This window comes from Lonchura striata, chromosome Z, assembly GCF_046129695.1.
Source record: "Lonchura striata isolate bLonStr1 chromosome Z, bLonStr1.mat, whole genome shotgun sequence".
Taxonomy (NCBI): Eukaryota; Metazoa; Chordata; class Aves; order Passeriformes; family Estrildidae; genus Lonchura; species Lonchura striata.
In genome coordinates, this window is record NC_134642.1 from 13,172,528 (window position 1) to 13,189,479 (window position 16,952).

Genomic DNA, 16,952 nt, shown 5'->3' on the forward strand with positions numbered 1-16,952 from the left:
TACATAAGCATTTGAACAAAGAAGAGCTAAGGAAAAGGGAAAGTTTGGGAACTTAGTGGTTGTAAAACTATGTAGAAGAGGGTGCTACTGTCCTCAGGTCTACTCAGAAGATACAGCTCTTAAATGGTGTAGGAATAAGTCTTGTGCAACTTTTCAGTGTCATCTCTTCCCTTTGAATAAATGAGAATTGTTTTCAGTGCAGGAAAATACATGGCTGTAATTCCAGACTTCAGATACAGTGGTAGCAGTAAGTGTGATTAAAACAAAGGGCTAAGCAGATTCTCGCAAGAGCAGAAGCAAAAGGAGAAAGCTCCTAGCTTCCTAGAAGAAACCAAAGAGTCTTACAGACTTCCTTCCCGCAGCAACCATGGGCACTTTCCTTTCTCCCACCACTTAGAAGGAGAGTGGTACCGCCTTTGTCTCTTGAGTCTTGTTATGAGACCGTAATCTTCCTGGAATGAAGGGCAGAGGGGCAGTAAGATTTTGACTTGTAATTTTTCCCTAGCTTAGTAAGGTTGTACAGCTAATCTTACTTGATTATAGAGCTCAGAATAACATATTTCAAAACCACAAAACAGATGGAGGAATTGTTAAATTACCATCTCCTTTCAATTCAAGGAGGTTAAATCAGTGTTAAAGATTGAGCTGCATGGTCTTTGCGAAGGCTGACTATTCTGTTGACTCATGTAGGAAAGGCATTTGGATTGCAGCTGAGGATAACACGCCTTTGGGTGTATGGTATTAACCTTGAGAGAGGAAAGCATGTTAAGTTTATATTGCTTCAGCTTGTCTTCTTCAGCAGATGTTGCATTTTTGGTTTACCCAGGAGAAGTTGGGGAGATAAAATGTCTTTTTGGATCTTCCTTGTTTTAATTGCAAAATAACTATTTGGTTTTATATAGTGCTTGTGTGTATACATTGTTATGGCACCTTTACAGTGAAAGCTTATGAAACTTTGGTTTTTTGGAGAGCCTCCTGCTATCATCAGTTATAACTAGAGAGAAGGAAGGTCGTATTTTTTGTTATCTCTTTTTATATCATGAGAACAGCTATTTCCTTTTTATTTAACTGCTGTTAAGTGAATTCCTGGTAGAGAAAAAGACCTTTTTAACGGAACAGTTCTAGTCACAAAACTTGCTGTGCATTTTACAGGGATGTAATTCAGCTTTAAATAGTCCTACATGCATGTATAAATATTTATATTTACCAAAATTGCCATTATTCTCAGATACACTCCTTTGGCAGTAGATCTTCCAAGGGTCTCCTCTTTTAAAGGTGGTTGACTTAAAAGTACTGAGTTCTTTGTTTAATGAATGAACTTTGAGTGTAACAGAGCACATAGGTATATATCCTACTCCTTTCTTAAGTGAGAGTTTGTCACTTGCTGTTGGGAGATGCACTGAGCAGAATTTTGGTGAGGAGATGAGACTTTTTACATCTAACTGATGCCCTAAATTTTTTTCCACCTTGCAGTAACACTGAATTCCATATGTTCACATTATGGAAGTAAATATCAGACCTACTCTTAATACTTTTACAACTCTGAGGTGGCTACTTTTACATCTGTGCACTGACAACAGCATAAAACAAACAGCTGTTAGTAAACTGGACTAGTTGAGGAGATCTGACAAAACAGGCAGATTATGATTAATCTGCGCTGGTTTATCTGTGCTACTAAAGAGGACCTGTATCCACACAGTTTTTCTCTCTCTCCTCTCTCTCCTCTCTCTCCTCTCTCTCCTCTCTCTCCTCTCTCTCCTCTCTCTCCTCTCTCTCCTCTCTCTCCTCTCTCTCCTCTCTCTCCTCTCTCTTCTTTGTCTCTCTCTTCTCGTCTGACTGTGGGAAGAAACACAAGATCCTGCAACAATTATATTGATTCTGTATTAATGCCTTATCCACAGTTCTGGTTCACAAGAAGAACTTTATTTTTTTGATGCCTTCCACTGTTGACATTTTGTTATGTGTGACAGAAGTGTGACAGAAATTATGAATTAAATGTTTTACATGGATATGGTTTTACAGTGTTGCTATATTTAACAAATTAAATTAACAAAGCTTAAATCTTGGGAAATTCTTTTCTCTAATGCAAACTGCAATGAGTGTTCAGTTCAGAATAGTTAAGGTACAATCACCAAAACCACTAGTTCTGAATAAAGGAATGGTAAAAGCAAACAGTATACAGTATTAAAAAAGAGGTTCAACTTCTCTGAATAAAAACCCACTGAAGAATGTTGCCATATATCATAGGAAAGAATGAATAACCATGCTTCACCAGAAACACCATTCTTCAAATATACATGATGTGGCATTTTAATACACAGCAACCTGCCTTGGCTATGATAGAAGTAAGGATCTGTTACAATTCTAACAAAAATATAGCTTCTATACATTCTTCTGCACATATATTTTATGAATGTTGCCTTTTGTTTCAGAACTTGGTACAAAACATACAAAAAAGGTTGGCACATATGTAAGCTACCTGCAGTAAACAGCATTGTCACTATTCTTCCATAGCAATCTATGTTGTTTACGTTTTTTCCCCTTTTCCTTTACCCAGTTTGATTTTTGATATAGCACAGGGTAGGTGGACTGCTTCTTTAACTGCAGCCACAGCTTTGACAGTCTTGCTTGTAGCCTGGAGTGCACAGTGTTAAAAATCAGTAGTTCTGCTAGTATTTGTTTACTGAATAGTCTGAGAACATGTTCTGCATGTGATTCAAATGAGATGTACAAAAATACACATTTGTGCTTTGAAAGCCTTAGCATAAATTTCATGCCTTAGAACTAATGAAGAACTATGTTTGATTTCCAGATGATATACATATTTTGAAGTACTTCTTACATCACAAAACCAATCAGCATTTTATTAGAAGGGTAAAGCAGTACAAATTATAATGCTTTTATAAATTATAGCTTGGCAACTTTTTTTAAAAAGTGATAAGTTCATCCTAGAAGTAACACAATAAATGAACTTGCCATAAAATTTAGATCAGTTTAATAAAAATTATGGCCATGTTTACAAACACCATTTCTATAAAAAAGTATGGTGATCAAGTGCCACAATAATTTTCTGTGTAAAATTTGGTGAAAACTTGTGTGATAACATCTGCAAGATGGCAGAGAACCAATATGGATGGCACTACCTGGACAGAACGTGCTTATTTTCCTGTATTATATGATTAATTTTAGAGAACATTGACTCCTACCAAGATTTTATGTGGAAAAGAAAGAACAGGTGGTGCTCTGAGGGAGTCTGAGTAATAAGAAGGTGTTTTAAAAGGTGTCATGTTTGGGTTTTTTATGTATCCAATTTATTAAGATTTACTTGTTTTGCTGTGCATGTTCTCTTTAGAAGTATGGTTCATAGGGCTGAAGAACATTGATAGAATTGGAACAAATTTATGCTAGATGAGTGGGAAGTTTCTATCCTTATTTGTTAGGCTATTCTTCCTCTCCTGGTGACTAGATTACCCCTCTCTCTGAAGAAACAGTTGTGTGAAGCATTAGTGAATACAGTTGTATCAACTACAAGATTCAACAAGTGCATATTCAGTATTAGAAACTAGTTTCAGAAATACATTTTCTGCCACAAAATATTATTTCCAAAGAGCACTTAGTCATCTGTGGTTTATATAGCCTCTAAAAACATTTTTCTGTAGAATTCATAGAAGCTTAAAAATGAGTAAAATATTTACTTCTTGTCACGCAGTCTTAATTTCACTGGAAAAGCAACATTAATCCCCTTTGTAGCCAAGAGTTTCTGTTAAGTGATTCACAGTGAAACTGGTAGAGCAAGAGGTCTGGTTTTCTTGACTGAGTATCAGTTGTTGTTTTCTGATGGGAGCCTGAGACTCTTGCACTTCAAATCATCCAGTGTTTTCCAGTGTTTGTAGTTATTAGCCAAGTGTTGCATCAAAACAGGCAGATGTGCAAATGCTGAAAGAATAGGAAAAAGTGTTTTACCATGTTTATAGAATGGGCAGAAGAACAGCCCAGCCTAATCTGAAATTGGCATTCTCCTACTCTCTATTTTTCTTCCAATTCCTTAAAGTAATACTAAAATGGGAAAGATTTTTTTTTAATGTGTGTTTCTCTTTCAAGAAAATCTCTTTCTGAATGCATGGTGCCTTCATTAAATTATGCTAACGTGCAGCCATGGGTGGTCTTAGTTTCTGCAGCTCAGAAGAATTACAGTGTTAAATGAAAAAAAACATTAAAAAAAAACCCTTAGTTTTAAGCCATTACTCCTTCGCTACATAGATTGCCCAGTAAGTGCACAGCTTCATTGTGTGCAGTGAAACAGGCTTCAGTGTCACGATTAAACAATATCCTCTGTTGTACTGCTTATATATGGGCACTGCCGCTGAAAAAACTGGATGCAAAGCCAGTTTGAGATTAGTAATTTTGGACTGTAGGAATCTCTGAATCTCTGTGTCAGAGCAAGGAAGAAAAATCAGTACTTACCATCCCATGCATCGAACATATCTGTTATAAAATAATCAATGAAGGAAATCTGGGACTTGGGGATGCTGCAGGTGTTTCTGTCAAATACTGGCATTACAACAGGCAGGCCCTGTCTCTTCTCTTCATCAGTCTAAGAAGACAAAACTCCAGTTAGCAACTCGAGCTTTGCTGACTTCTGTGCTGGAATAGCCAAAGTTAAGACATTAGATTAATTGCAATAGGAGATTTGAGACATGCCTTAGAACCCCTGACGTGATCTGCCTTAGTTTCGTGTGTGGTTTTTCTCTAGAACATGGACTGAAATCCAACATCTCTTCCCTTTCACAAGTACTCTTTATTTCTGCAGTCCTGTGATTGCACTTAACTCCAACAGGACAGAATGCTGTAATCTGGTGATTAGGGTACACCAGCTAAAAATACGGAAAATGGGGTTGCAGAGTTCTTTAGCAGAGAACAGGTTTGATCTCTCACTTTTCCACATCTGTAGTGAGTATTACAAACCATTTGTCTTTTAAGTAGAAGAGATTGTTGCTGGTGCTACTTCCTCTGCTTGTATTAGGTTATAAGGTGAATGGAAGTAAAGGTATGCCCTTTAACTCTGTTCCCAACTGGAAGAGGCCTAGTTGTTTTGCACCCATTATGGTGGAGGATCAGATCACCTCAATGGTTTCTTAGAATGTAATTTGGAAAAACATCCCCTTTTAAGTAGTACAGGCTGCATTTAAAACAGGAATTGGCAGCAGAGCAGTCTGCAAAATTAGCAGAGGTGTATAAGCAGGAGAACAGCTCTCTGAATCTCACATTGCTGCAAGCAGCTAGTTTATGATACCTTGAATGCTAGGGAGATATAAGTGATGTTTGATCTTTCTTAGGACATTACAAAATTTATTCACTATGATTAAAATGAAATTCAGACATGTCTCAGGTAGTAGCTACAATTTTCTTTCAGTAGTAGCTATCATATGTGTGACCTGAATATGAAGGGTAGGCAGGCCCACTTTTCTTCCTCTCCACCCATAGCTTATTTCCACACCATTACTGGCAAATAAAAGGTAAGGTTTTATCAGTTGTTAATTAAAGAGCTAAAAGAGTGTTTCAGGAAGCTGGTTGCATTTCTGTCAGAAAAACTGAATGCAAAGAAAGAAAGCTGAGCTTCCAGCTGAGCTCGTATGTCCACATGGGACACATCCCATGTGATAATTATTTACATTGCCCACATGCCTGTACTACTATGCTGCCTACAGTGATAGTAGTTCAGGTTCCATCTTAGATGAGAAAGGGCGATCCTAATAGTTCAGCTGACGCATTGATCTTTGGGGAAGGTATTGGGACAAGAAGCTAGAGTGCTGACCTTCTTGAATTTCAGCCAGTTAAATTGAGTAGGACTAATCAAATTGTTTTGGTCAGATAATGGAAATGTAAAACCTCCTTTCCAACTTTCTGTACAAAGTTCATGATAAGCAAACTAGCTAATTAATTGGGGTGAATTCTTCTGTATGAAATTGAAGGGCCAGTTCTGACTGTAAACTAAAAACATACATCTGGACTCTGTGATGACACCAGGGAGATCCTATGTGGAACAGCAGATCAGCCAATGTGCACTCCCTTATATAATATAATAGTTAAATCATAAAAATATACATACCTGTGCAAAGTACTCCTCTGAAATCCTGCCTGCCCATTCGATACATAGCTCTAGCGGGCGACATGGATTTGCTACATCTGCACATTTAATCATCATGCGCTTGATCAATGTCTGGTTGTCTGGAAAATTCTTTATGTTGGCTGTACATTCACTGTTGCTGCCTTCGCTCTGTAAAGGAGAGTTGGTTACAGGGGCCAGTGGCGGCATTCCCTGCTAGCAGAGGGCATCATTATCAGCTCTACCAGACCTAGGCACTAAGCAGGCACCCAGTCTACTGCCTTAAGAACACCAGGAGCTTGGAGAAGATGATGTCTGAGAACTGGAGCCTTGCTGAGCTCAAATACATATTACAGTTGTGGTCATTCTCAAAATTAATATCAAATTTTGTGAAATAAAGTGCCACAGACTCTCTATTGGGTAGAATGTTGCCTTCTCTGCATCCCAGCCTGACCCTCTTGGAAGAGGACAATGATAGGGGATACATCCATCAACTGTAAGCTCATAAACAATCCTCACTTCTGAATGTTTATTGCAGGGGTGATGGTGGTAGGGGACTGCTTCACTTAATGGAGTTTCTGGAGTTAGATTTTTATTCCTAAATGAGAAAACTGAGGCAGGCACAGGGGGCTGAATTGACTGGCACAACTATTTATTTTACACACAGAAAAGCAGGTCTCCGACATTCAGTTCCAAGAAGACTGTTTCCAAGAAGAACTACTTTCTTTGTATCAGATTTTGAACCTTCAGCCTGGAATAATCTTTGATCTCAGTTCCCAGTGAGGGTGAAATTTTACATAATCTCTGAGATTAACAGTAGGAAATCACAGGAGCAGCAGACTGACTACAGAAATTCTCTGCTTGCCAGACAGTAAACTACCAAATGTCTTACTGACTGCTTTGGAGACCAGGTGGTGGTGACAAGGTAGTTGTATCCAGACTGCTGTGGCATCATATTTTGGGTCTTGAACAGTTTAGAAAGGCACAGGTAAACTATGGAGTAATGAAAGGCTTCCACCTCTGATCACATGGCATTAATACTATTCTCAATATATTTATGGGATTTTGGCCTCCCTTCACTGCTAAATTCAACTCTTGAGTCAAAAACTGAATGTAAGTATTTTTTGCCACTATAACTAAATTAATATCTTTGCGGCTTATGGGGAAGTCTTTTGCCGATTCAGGCATTAGTCTTCTAACTTTATGTTTAGCAGTTAATCCTTTTTCAGCATGGGTATCCCAGCAAAGAGCTGTCAAATTAACCCTGTATCTTAACTGCTGTTCAAGACCAAAACCAGAAGGAGCCACAGTTAACAGTAAAGAACAGAACAACTTAATGCTGAGAGTAAACAAGAAGTCTGTAGTGCAAGTGGTTCTGTCCTTCATGTTTATTGGGAGATAAGTTCAGCAGCATTTCTGGTTTCCAGCTCATACTGTGGGAGGGTGGAGCTCAGCAGTCGCTAGAAGCAGGCAATTTCAGATGAGAGAACACTGTCTTTTAAAGTTGTAAAAGGTACTTGTGACAGTCTACAGTACAAAGTCCTATTTTGGATAGCTAACAGAATTTGGTTTTAGCATTGCTAATCTTCAGTTTTGTCTGATTTTTTTTTGCATGTTTCCAACAAAGCATTTTATTCACTAAGGTGTATTAAGATAGTCTTTCCTCAGGTAACACTGCCCTGGAGAACCTGGTCAGGTCCTGAGTGCTCAGCCTTGAGAGAGGCGGCAAGAGAAAGTATGCAGGGGATGGGAAGCTCAGAGGCAGCTTATTAAATAAACCCTGGTGGAGCATGAGGGTGTGTAACTGTTAGGCAAAAAGGCCTGGACACCTCTTGGTACAATCAGGAGTGGAGAGGTCTCAGGAAGTTATTCCTCAGGGCTTGAAGACTCCAGAGACAAAATTGTTGAAGAGGTTCTTCAGTTACATCCCTAGGCTCAGACAAATCCCACTGTTTGGAGACAGAACCACAGGAACACATGCCAACCTGGCTCCATGCACAGAATTTTCCATGTAAAACAACATCCACTTGTATATTTCCTGAATACAAGATGGCTTTTAACACAAGGCTTATAAAATGAAGTGTTTAAATGAACTAAGAGCAGAAAAGAGAAAAAGCGTATTTTTTCACGTTTTGGTATGTGAGGCCACAAATCCATTTGTGTCATTTGGGCATTGCCACAATGCAAATTAATACAAGGTGAATGAAAATTAAGCTTAAGGTTGCCTGGGAAGAACCTCACTGAAATGCCTGAAAGCATAAAGTCCTGCAAGCACTTACATGTGGGCTGGTCTCCTCAGATGCCATAGGCTTGTTGATACTGTTCACAAATTTGTTCACATGCTCAAAGTGCTTTGTCATCTCTGTTGCCAAAACCATGTCAATAATGGCCTGTCGCAACGTCCGGTAGCGATTTCTAGGAAGGAAAAAGAGTTCTTGCTCATGAGGTTGCCAGATAGAGCTCAGCCCTTTTTCCTCATCCCTGCCCACACAGTGCTACAAAACACTGCTCAGGGACTCAGCCACAAGCTGGCACCTTCAGAGTTAGGAGCAGTCTAAGAATGGAGGAATGGACAAGATCATGCCTCTCCAAGTTCTCCGCACTCTGTTATTGTTACCTAATGAAAATCCTGTGGAGTCAACAAAAATTTACATCTCAGTTTCATAATGTTGTAAGACTAAGATAACTTCTCCAGGAATGGCACCAGTGTGTCCATATATGTTGTGCTGTATATTAGTGTTAGCTTGGAATGCAAATCTCAGATTTTTCAAAAACAACAGTGTTTCGGGAGGTAGACAGATCAATTACCTCTTTGGGATGAGGCTCTTTCAGAGCTCTTGTTCTCTCACCTTATCCCTACAAAAGCTAGAGTCATGCAGTGGGAACTCCTGGGCTGCTTGCATGCCCAGCCAACCACAGGGAGCTTCCAGCTCTCCCAGAGCTTCATGTCCTCTGCTACCACCCTTCTTATTCCACGTGAATGTAGTAGTGCTGCATAGGGATGCATAGAACCTTATGCAGACACAACGTGCAGCATCTAGATGTTGGTGTGTAAAACAGACCCCAAAAAAGTAGTGCCCAGGCTCCTTCAATGAAAAGGCAGTGGGCAAAGATGCATCCTTGAGGCTGTTAACTGGACCAAGTTAACGTAATTCATAAAACATTATTAAATATTTCTCTAAGCTTCCAATAATTACAAGTTGGAAGAAGGGCTGGTGAGGGGGAAATGAAAACCTTTTTATAAATCATGTCCACAGAAGATTCCAGAAGAGGTTAAATTTTATTCTCTGTATTTAAACTATGTATTCTTGTTTAGAAGGTAGGCTTTCAATTTGCCCCAAACTGCCAAATAAGCAGTCCACACATGGACACTCCCCTTGTCCAGCAGACACACCTATCAATATTCTTGAAAATGTTGTATTTGCTGTCTTTTGTTGTAAGCTGAAACGCCAGTGCTGTGTGATGACTCTCTAATACAGCTGTATCATTGTAAAGGACAGCTAATTCACTGCCTGCATTGCACAGGAAAGAGTTGGTCCGTCCAGGATGGTCTACATCATGAATGGTGGCAGCTATTAATGCAGCTACTTCATCTAGATGGTCCAGACTTCCCTACAGGAAGAGAGAGAAATTACAATGTGGCACAAAAATTACAGTAAATATTTTTTGATAACTTCCAGGTACCCACAATTACACAAATGTAAACTTAAGAAGGGATCCTACCTCCTTGCAGTCATTTTCCATTCACTTTGCCCACAGATTACCTACCACAAAACTTCCACTCCTACCCTTATCCAAATACTCTTTCTTTAGTGAAGTTTTTTACACTGCTGTCACCTGACCAATATCTTTGCATAGAATTCTTCAATGGATAGATGACCTAGTGGTTTCCTTCTACTTTGTAGCTTGCCTGAATGTAGCTCTGATGTTTTAGGACAGGATAGGATAGACTGTTTCATTTGGAAGTAACCTACAATGATTGTTGGCCAAACTGCCTGATCACTTCAGGACTGAACAAAAATTAAAGCATGTTATTATGGGCATTGTCCAAATGCCCCTTAGACACTGACAAGGCGTGGGGCATCAACCACCTCTCTGGGAAGCCTGTTCCAGTATATAAGCATTTAGTAAAAAATTGTTTCCTAATATCCAGTCTGAACTTCCCCTGGCACAGCTTTGAATCTTTCCCATATATCCTGTTGCTCACACCTCTGTCTCCAAAGCTCTTGCAAAGGTTTATTAAGAACTGTTACCTACAGCCAGTTAACAAGAGGCAGAAAAGAGCCAGGTTCCCTCCCCACCTCCATCATTGCTACTTAAAAATGTAAATTTGTATAAACAGACTTTAGAGAAACTATGTGGGCCTGCTTGCATCAGAGGAAGACTTCAAGGACAGAAAGAGTTCATGAAGACAGGACCATTATTTAAATATCTGACTTCTGGATGACACACATAAAATGGCAAACACGCTGAAATCCTAACCCAAAGAACTCCTAGGTGATGGTTCTACCTTAACTCTCTCCTTCCCGAGAAAGAAGGCAGTAGCATGCAGGACATCTGCTGCATGTGTGGAGTTGTGGTATGAGTTGGAGGAATGGTAGTTGGCTTCAATGACCTGCAGCCATGCCCGCAGTGTTGCTTCCGAACAGTTTAAAAACTCAGAGACCCCAAACCGGGCAAAAACTTTTAAGCCCAAATACACTAATGGCCTGAAAAACAATAGAAGAAAAAAGCACTGCTGTAAAATAGGAACTTGTGATGTTCTAAAAGTGATACATTGAACAAAGAAACCAAGACTTTTAAAAGGGCTGGGTATAGCTAAACATTTTTAAATTGCATATGTATAAGTTCTAAAAAGCTGGGCCAAAGGTACAAATGATTGCATCTATCATCCTTTCAGATGTTATTTTAATGTTTTGTAGAAATGGTACAATTCCATTAGAATTTCAACAATTCCTGTGGCTTCAGATAAAACACTTAAAACCCCCTTTTCTTGTGATTAGTATCTATCAATCACACAAAATTCCATTAATTTTTTTTCCTGAGGAGAAAAAGCAGACTTTGAACATGACATGAGCACATGCCAAAGGCTAAAAAGTCCTAAGCAAAAAAAAAAAAAAGGTCAAGTTTCAGTTGTAAAGTGCTCTGTGTGGGTAGGTGTGTGTGTGTTTGTATAATGCTGGGAATCCCATGTGTGAAACAGTAAACAGAGTAAAACCTCTAATCTTTTTGATTCTTAAATCCAAATCCACTCTGGGTTGTCTTTTACTCCGTGTTGCCTGTGAGAGAGCTAATCCATCAGTTAGATTTTTCACTCCTGCATGATGACCTACAGAGCCTCTGAGTTGAGAAAGACATAACCAAACCCCAACACGTGCAGATTAAAACCAGGCAAATGCAAATTTCTAAAATGGCTATTTTATGCAAAGAGAGTACATAAGAATGGATAGTCTGTTTGATTCTTTGCGTCTTGGAATGAAAGCAACTTTTCTGTCTGGATGACGTGCTTATTTTTGAGGTCTGCATGACCTCAAAACTACTGATGTCTGTTTTCATTATAAGCTTTAAAATCCCAGTCAGTTGATCCTGTCACTGGTTTATTCTCCATCCCATTTTTTTATCCCTATAATCAAAAGCTACAGTTGCCTTAGATCTTCCCAAATTGTGGGATGATTTAGGTGGGGAGGAGGGGAGAGGTTTGCTTTTTCCAGCAAGACCATTTGCACATGAACAAGAAGAAGGGAGGGCATCCAGCATGTGGCAACATCAGACTACATTGAACAGTGTAATTTGGACAGAGTGGATCTGTGTCAAGCAAGACTGCTCTCACAGATTTGCTGTGTCTTGCAGTTTTTCCAGAGCTACAGCTCCTCAACAAACTTTCTCTGGGCACCCCGGAAAGGAGTCCAGTACCTTTTATTTGTAACAGCTTCCAACTCAAAAATATTGAAGTCCCAGCTTTCCTCGTTTTCTAGGAGCTGTACAATACAGGGTGGAACATCACTGATGGTGTTTGGCACTGGAAGGTGAGTATGGCTCGGGTTCATATCTGTTGAAATGGAATTTGGGAATCAACACATTTCTGGGTTATTCCCTCTACACTACCACAGCCTCTCTTCAGAATTCCATTTAGAAAGCAGCTCTTTTTCAAGAAAAACAACTTTTTTCCTTATATGAAAAAGCCTGTAATTGCCTAAAATAGGTTTATTACAGAGCATTTGAACATAAACCAAAAAGATCAGTGAACATTTCTTTGAGTGACAATTTTGTTTCTTGCTAACATTTTGAAATACATTATTTTAATTGTTTGAGCCTGTTTCAACACCAAAATCGAGGCAGCCTAGCACTTGTGCTGCAGTCATTTAGATGACCATTTCTAGAGACATATATCCCACTGCAAATTAGCCTGAAGCTGTATGTTTGCAGTATTAACAAAAGAAGTCACATGTGCAAGGGAAGTTTTAAAATGATGGCTTACTCTTAGAAAACACATACTCATTTCCTGACAGTCTTCTCAAGCCATCCTGAAAAAGAAAGCAAGTTTATCTTAGTTTTTTTTGCAACACTAGTTGCAAAAACACTATATGCATTTTAGGTACTATACCTGGGTACTAAAACCAACACTCTTACTGCAGCTCTATAGCATAATCATGGTTTTAGGGTCTTTCAAAACAAACATGAAAGGATCCCCTAAACACTGGCATGAGATCTCCAGAAAAGATATCAAATACAAAGTGTATCACCCACCTTGACCCTCTCACTGGCACCTCCATCATTCAAATGGGCCATTATAATTTATTTTTCCTTTTCTTTATATTATTTTGGTGGGGATTAGCTCAGTGTCTGTTAAAAAATGAGTAAATCTATGACAAAATTAAGATAGTTTGTCTCTTGCTGTTGTTACAGGACCAGAATTAGGGCTTGATTAAAGCAACCTCACTGATACACTGGACTAACTATAGACCAATTTGCCCTCTAATCCCATATAAGCTTCTAGAGCTTCTAGAAAGTACCTTCTTCATTATCTTCTGAGAGATTGGATATAGTTTCTGGTGGCAAGTCTGTTCACTTGCATCTGAGGATGAATGCATGCAATGGACTGAAATGTGGCCATAGCTTACTACATCCTGCATACTGCTAGTAAAGAGGCCAAAATACTTAACTGAAATGGATGAATTACAAGTCCCCTTTTCCCATTGCTTGGGAAATTTTAGCACAGCAGAGCAGTGAACTGTGATGTAGGATACTGGTCCAGCAATTTTGTCTTTACTTAAATTTTACTCACATTCATCAGACCTCCAACAAGATCACTTGTGTGAGGGTCTTCATCTTTGGTGCCTAGCTGAGGGGAATAAAGTTCTGTTGTCCGCAGGATTTCCAGAACTCTGTCCAAGGCCTCTGCTACTGTGATCGGGCTGTTTTCCTGGGCAGCGTTAATTATGTTTATAACCTGAAATCAGATTAAGGAGGCAGGCAAATAAAAGTGAACAGCACTTTTTTCTTATTACAACATTTTTATTCTTGTCTTGATTATGCTAATTCTCATAAAATGCAATGTAATTCCCCACAATCCTTGAAGTACAACTCTGAAAATGTAAATTTGTGCTCAGTTTTCCTGGTATCTGTCTGCTATTTTTAACTGGCAAACTCCTGGGAAATGGAAGTAGAATGGTGTGAATTATCTGAAATAGTTGGCGGTGGTTGGACTAAAAACCAGCAATGTCCCAGTACTTCAGCCTATCCAGGTCTGCTCTGAAACAAATTATTCAATCCCTGAAGGAAAACCCAAACAAACAAACTCCTGGATGTGACTCAGATTCACTGATATTATACCATTATAGTCTCCATGTAGAAGAGAAAGGCAGAGAGCAGAAAGTGCTGGACTGTGGGAGAAGAGGATGGCTCTTTGAAACCCACACTGTGCCTCAGCCACAATCTGGAAGTGCAGCAGTGACTGCTCCTGGCTCTGCCAAGAATGACAGGAAGAAAGTCCCAGTTCTCTCTTCTCCAGGAGCCAGAGGCTGCTGCACAGCCACTACAAGCCTCCCTGTGCATATGACTGAGGAAAAGGAAAGGAGCTAGTTGCTCTTACAGTCACAGTGGTGCTGGGAAGTAAGAGCTTGATGATAGCAAGAAAAGATAGGGAGACAGGAAAGAATGATTTGAAATTTATGTGTTACAACTGACTGTGCAGCTGATTTGTGACAACAGAATTGTGTAACACAGTGAAGGAGGCTGCAGAAAGTGGGGGAGAGAGAAGATGATGCAGGTGGTCCGCCTTCTGCATGGTATCTTATCAATAGTGAGAGCAAAGGTGAAATTGGTAGAACATCCTCCTACTCACACATGACCCAACAGAGCAGTGTCCCCTTCCTGCCAGAAGTCATGCATCTAGCAGGGGCACCCTCCTGCCCTCCTTAATATTCTTCCTTATGACTAGCATTTGGAATGCCATGATGAAATGTAGGAAGTGGTAACAAAAACAAATTACTTCTATTACTCTGTTAAATACAAAGTGCAGGAAGCCTCTGCTTGTCTGTCTAGAAACTGCATACTTCCCTATGAGCACAAGTCGAAACTCTGGAGTTTGTGGAAAAGTCAGTGCCCGGGACTCACCTTTGTGATAGGAGCTTCTATTGTCATAGAATGAATCCGTGCCATTGAGGAGTACCGTCGGGTCTGTAAACTTGGAGCTGCCATTAAAGAGCCACAGAGTGTGAATCAGATGACAGCATTTGAAGAGTGCAAAAGGCCAGGGCATGGCACAATGAAATCCAGTCTTGTGTCCTATTTCTACACCTGCAAGTTCTTCATTGTCTGTCTCTTTGGCAGCCACCTCTCATTTTTGCTGTCAGATTTTCCATCCATCCTTAACTTGAGAATGGAATTGTACTTACACTTCATGCCCTTTGACTGCAATGGCTGTCTACCAGACATGACTCCTCCTGTAAGTCTGTGTGTGTCCCTCTTGGTGGTACAGTTGCTCTAATGAAAACCATTCCTGCTCCCCATAAGCAGTGCTTCTCTCATTACACACAGGGACAGAAAGAAATCTCTGTCACCATTGTCCCACATCAGTAAGCAGTCACAAATGGGATTAGAAGTACTGCTCTCAAATAACCAGCAGCAGTAGGTTCTTTCATGTTAAACATCAATAAATCAAAATATGTGCTTAGGAATACAAGCTGCAGTCTTCTAAGAGAGGTGGCACCAATACATCATCACATACTCTTTCAGCAAGCTGCTTCTATCCCTTGGCACAGTCACTCCTCCTCCATGTGAAGGCATTCAGCACTGTCATGCATTGTATAACAATGCTGGTACTTATTTTGGGGCACTGCTTTGCAAATCAGAAAGAAATTTTACAGCAGTTATAAAAAAATTGAGTAATCTTTTTTTTAACCAGCTGTGAATCTGTCTGGTCATTCTTTTGTTCTTTTATTGCCCAAGCCAAGTCTGTTCTTTATTTATTTATAAATATATATTAATGTATATTTATAGTATTGTACATACAGTTTGCTTTCTTACCATCACTACTTTGAGATGTTATTGACTTAATATCAACTGAATCTTTCCTTCTGTTCTTGCCCTTGTTAGAACTGGATTCTGTAAGTACAAAACAAAAGTTTTAAAAATGCATCAAGTAAAACCTCTACAAAATATCCATCTAAAATTTTGGAAATTTAATTAAGCGATCTTAACAATATCACAAAAGTGGGGGAAATATTGCAATTTCTGCACATCAGAACAAGAACAGTGTCCATCAATTTAAAGCAATTTATCTGGAGTTACCTGGAACAGTCATTTGCAAGGATGTCAAGATGCCTTATGGAACAGGAGACCTGCTTCACCTAACCTTAGCTTCCTAAATGCAGGCTGTCATCATCTAAGGTTATCAGAGATCCTGCTTCAGGAGAGATGTTTCAGGCAGGTGGGCTGAACCCCTTGTGCGAGTTCTTTTTGCTCTGCTCTGACCACTGAACAAGCCTGAGTTTAACTGCCTAAAACTTTAGCTAATTGAGAAGAGTCTCATCTTACTCTACACTTTTAAATTCAAAGCATAGTTCAGACCCAGACAGCTTTTGCTTTTATTTGCAATAAATATTTGTACCCTGTGTTTAAGGAAAATCCAACATGCTGAGAATAACTAAACAATCAATTTAGTTCTTCTGAATATTAGCCATGCAATAAACTTATTCTTGAAACTGCTCTTTGCTAAAGTCAGAAATTATCATGTCCAGTCAAATTCAAAAGCTGGATGAAATGACAGTAAGAAGTCTCAAAAAAAAAAAATTCTAGTAAAATTACATTTTTCTCCAAAACATTAAAATCTGTACTCTCCCTTATGATTAAAAACAGCAACCATACATCTATTCACCACTTTCCAAGAGTCTTTACAGTACCTATTCCCAAGGTATCTAAAATGCCACTCAAAGATCAGAGACCCTAGCAGGCTTTCAAAAGCTCGGGGTAAAAACATCTGATGAGTCAGAAATATTATGACTTTGATACTCTTAACATAAAGACGAATTTTCATTATAATGTCACAAGACAGGATGTATGCAGCATCTCTTTAGAAAAATAAAATGTTAACATACTTCTCCATAATTCTCCAGAATTAAAAGTTCATCCATCCTAAAATTACTGAAATAGTTTCTGTCTTAATTCTCTTTTTCTACCACAGATTTATAAGACAATTTGGGTCTTCTTCGTTGTAATCTGAACTGGAGAAATTGAAAGCATTTTCCTCTGTTGACACCAAAGAGCAGGGCATAGCTAATGCATGTTAAATAGTTTATTTATTTGATAGCACTCCTCTTACAAACTGCATTCTTGCACTAACATT

General features: G+C 39.1%; 1 protein-coding gene across 2 annotated transcripts in view; it reads right to left on the bottom strand.

The window, feature by feature from the left end:
* Positions 1–1,901: 1,901 nt before the first annotated feature.
* The window catches only part of PDE8B (phosphodiesterase 8B), a 70,540-nt gene continuing 55,489 nt past the window's right edge, over positions 1,902–16,952 (bottom strand). For both annotated transcript variants that reach the window (XM_077790215.1, XM_021531836.2), the window contains exons 12-22: positions 15,635–15,712; positions 14,723–14,799; positions 13,392–13,556; positions 12,585–12,630; positions 12,020–12,155; positions 10,617–10,815; positions 9,501–9,718; positions 8,386–8,521; positions 6,110–6,277; positions 4,465–4,594; positions 1,902–3,936 (exon numbers count right to left, since the gene is read on the bottom strand). In XM_077790215.1, coding sequence (XP_077646341.1) covers positions 3,821–3,936; positions 4,465–4,594; positions 6,110–6,277; positions 8,386–8,521; positions 9,501–9,718; positions 10,617–10,815; positions 12,020–12,155; positions 12,585–12,630; positions 13,392–13,556; positions 14,723–14,799; positions 15,635–15,712 — 1,469 coding nt within the window. In that variant the 3' untranslated portion in view covers positions 1,902–3,820. The remainder of the gene's footprint in view (positions 3,937–4,464; positions 4,595–6,109; positions 6,278–8,385; positions 8,522–9,500; positions 9,719–10,616; positions 10,816–12,019; positions 12,156–12,584; positions 12,631–13,391; positions 13,557–14,722; positions 14,800–15,634; positions 15,713–16,952) is intronic.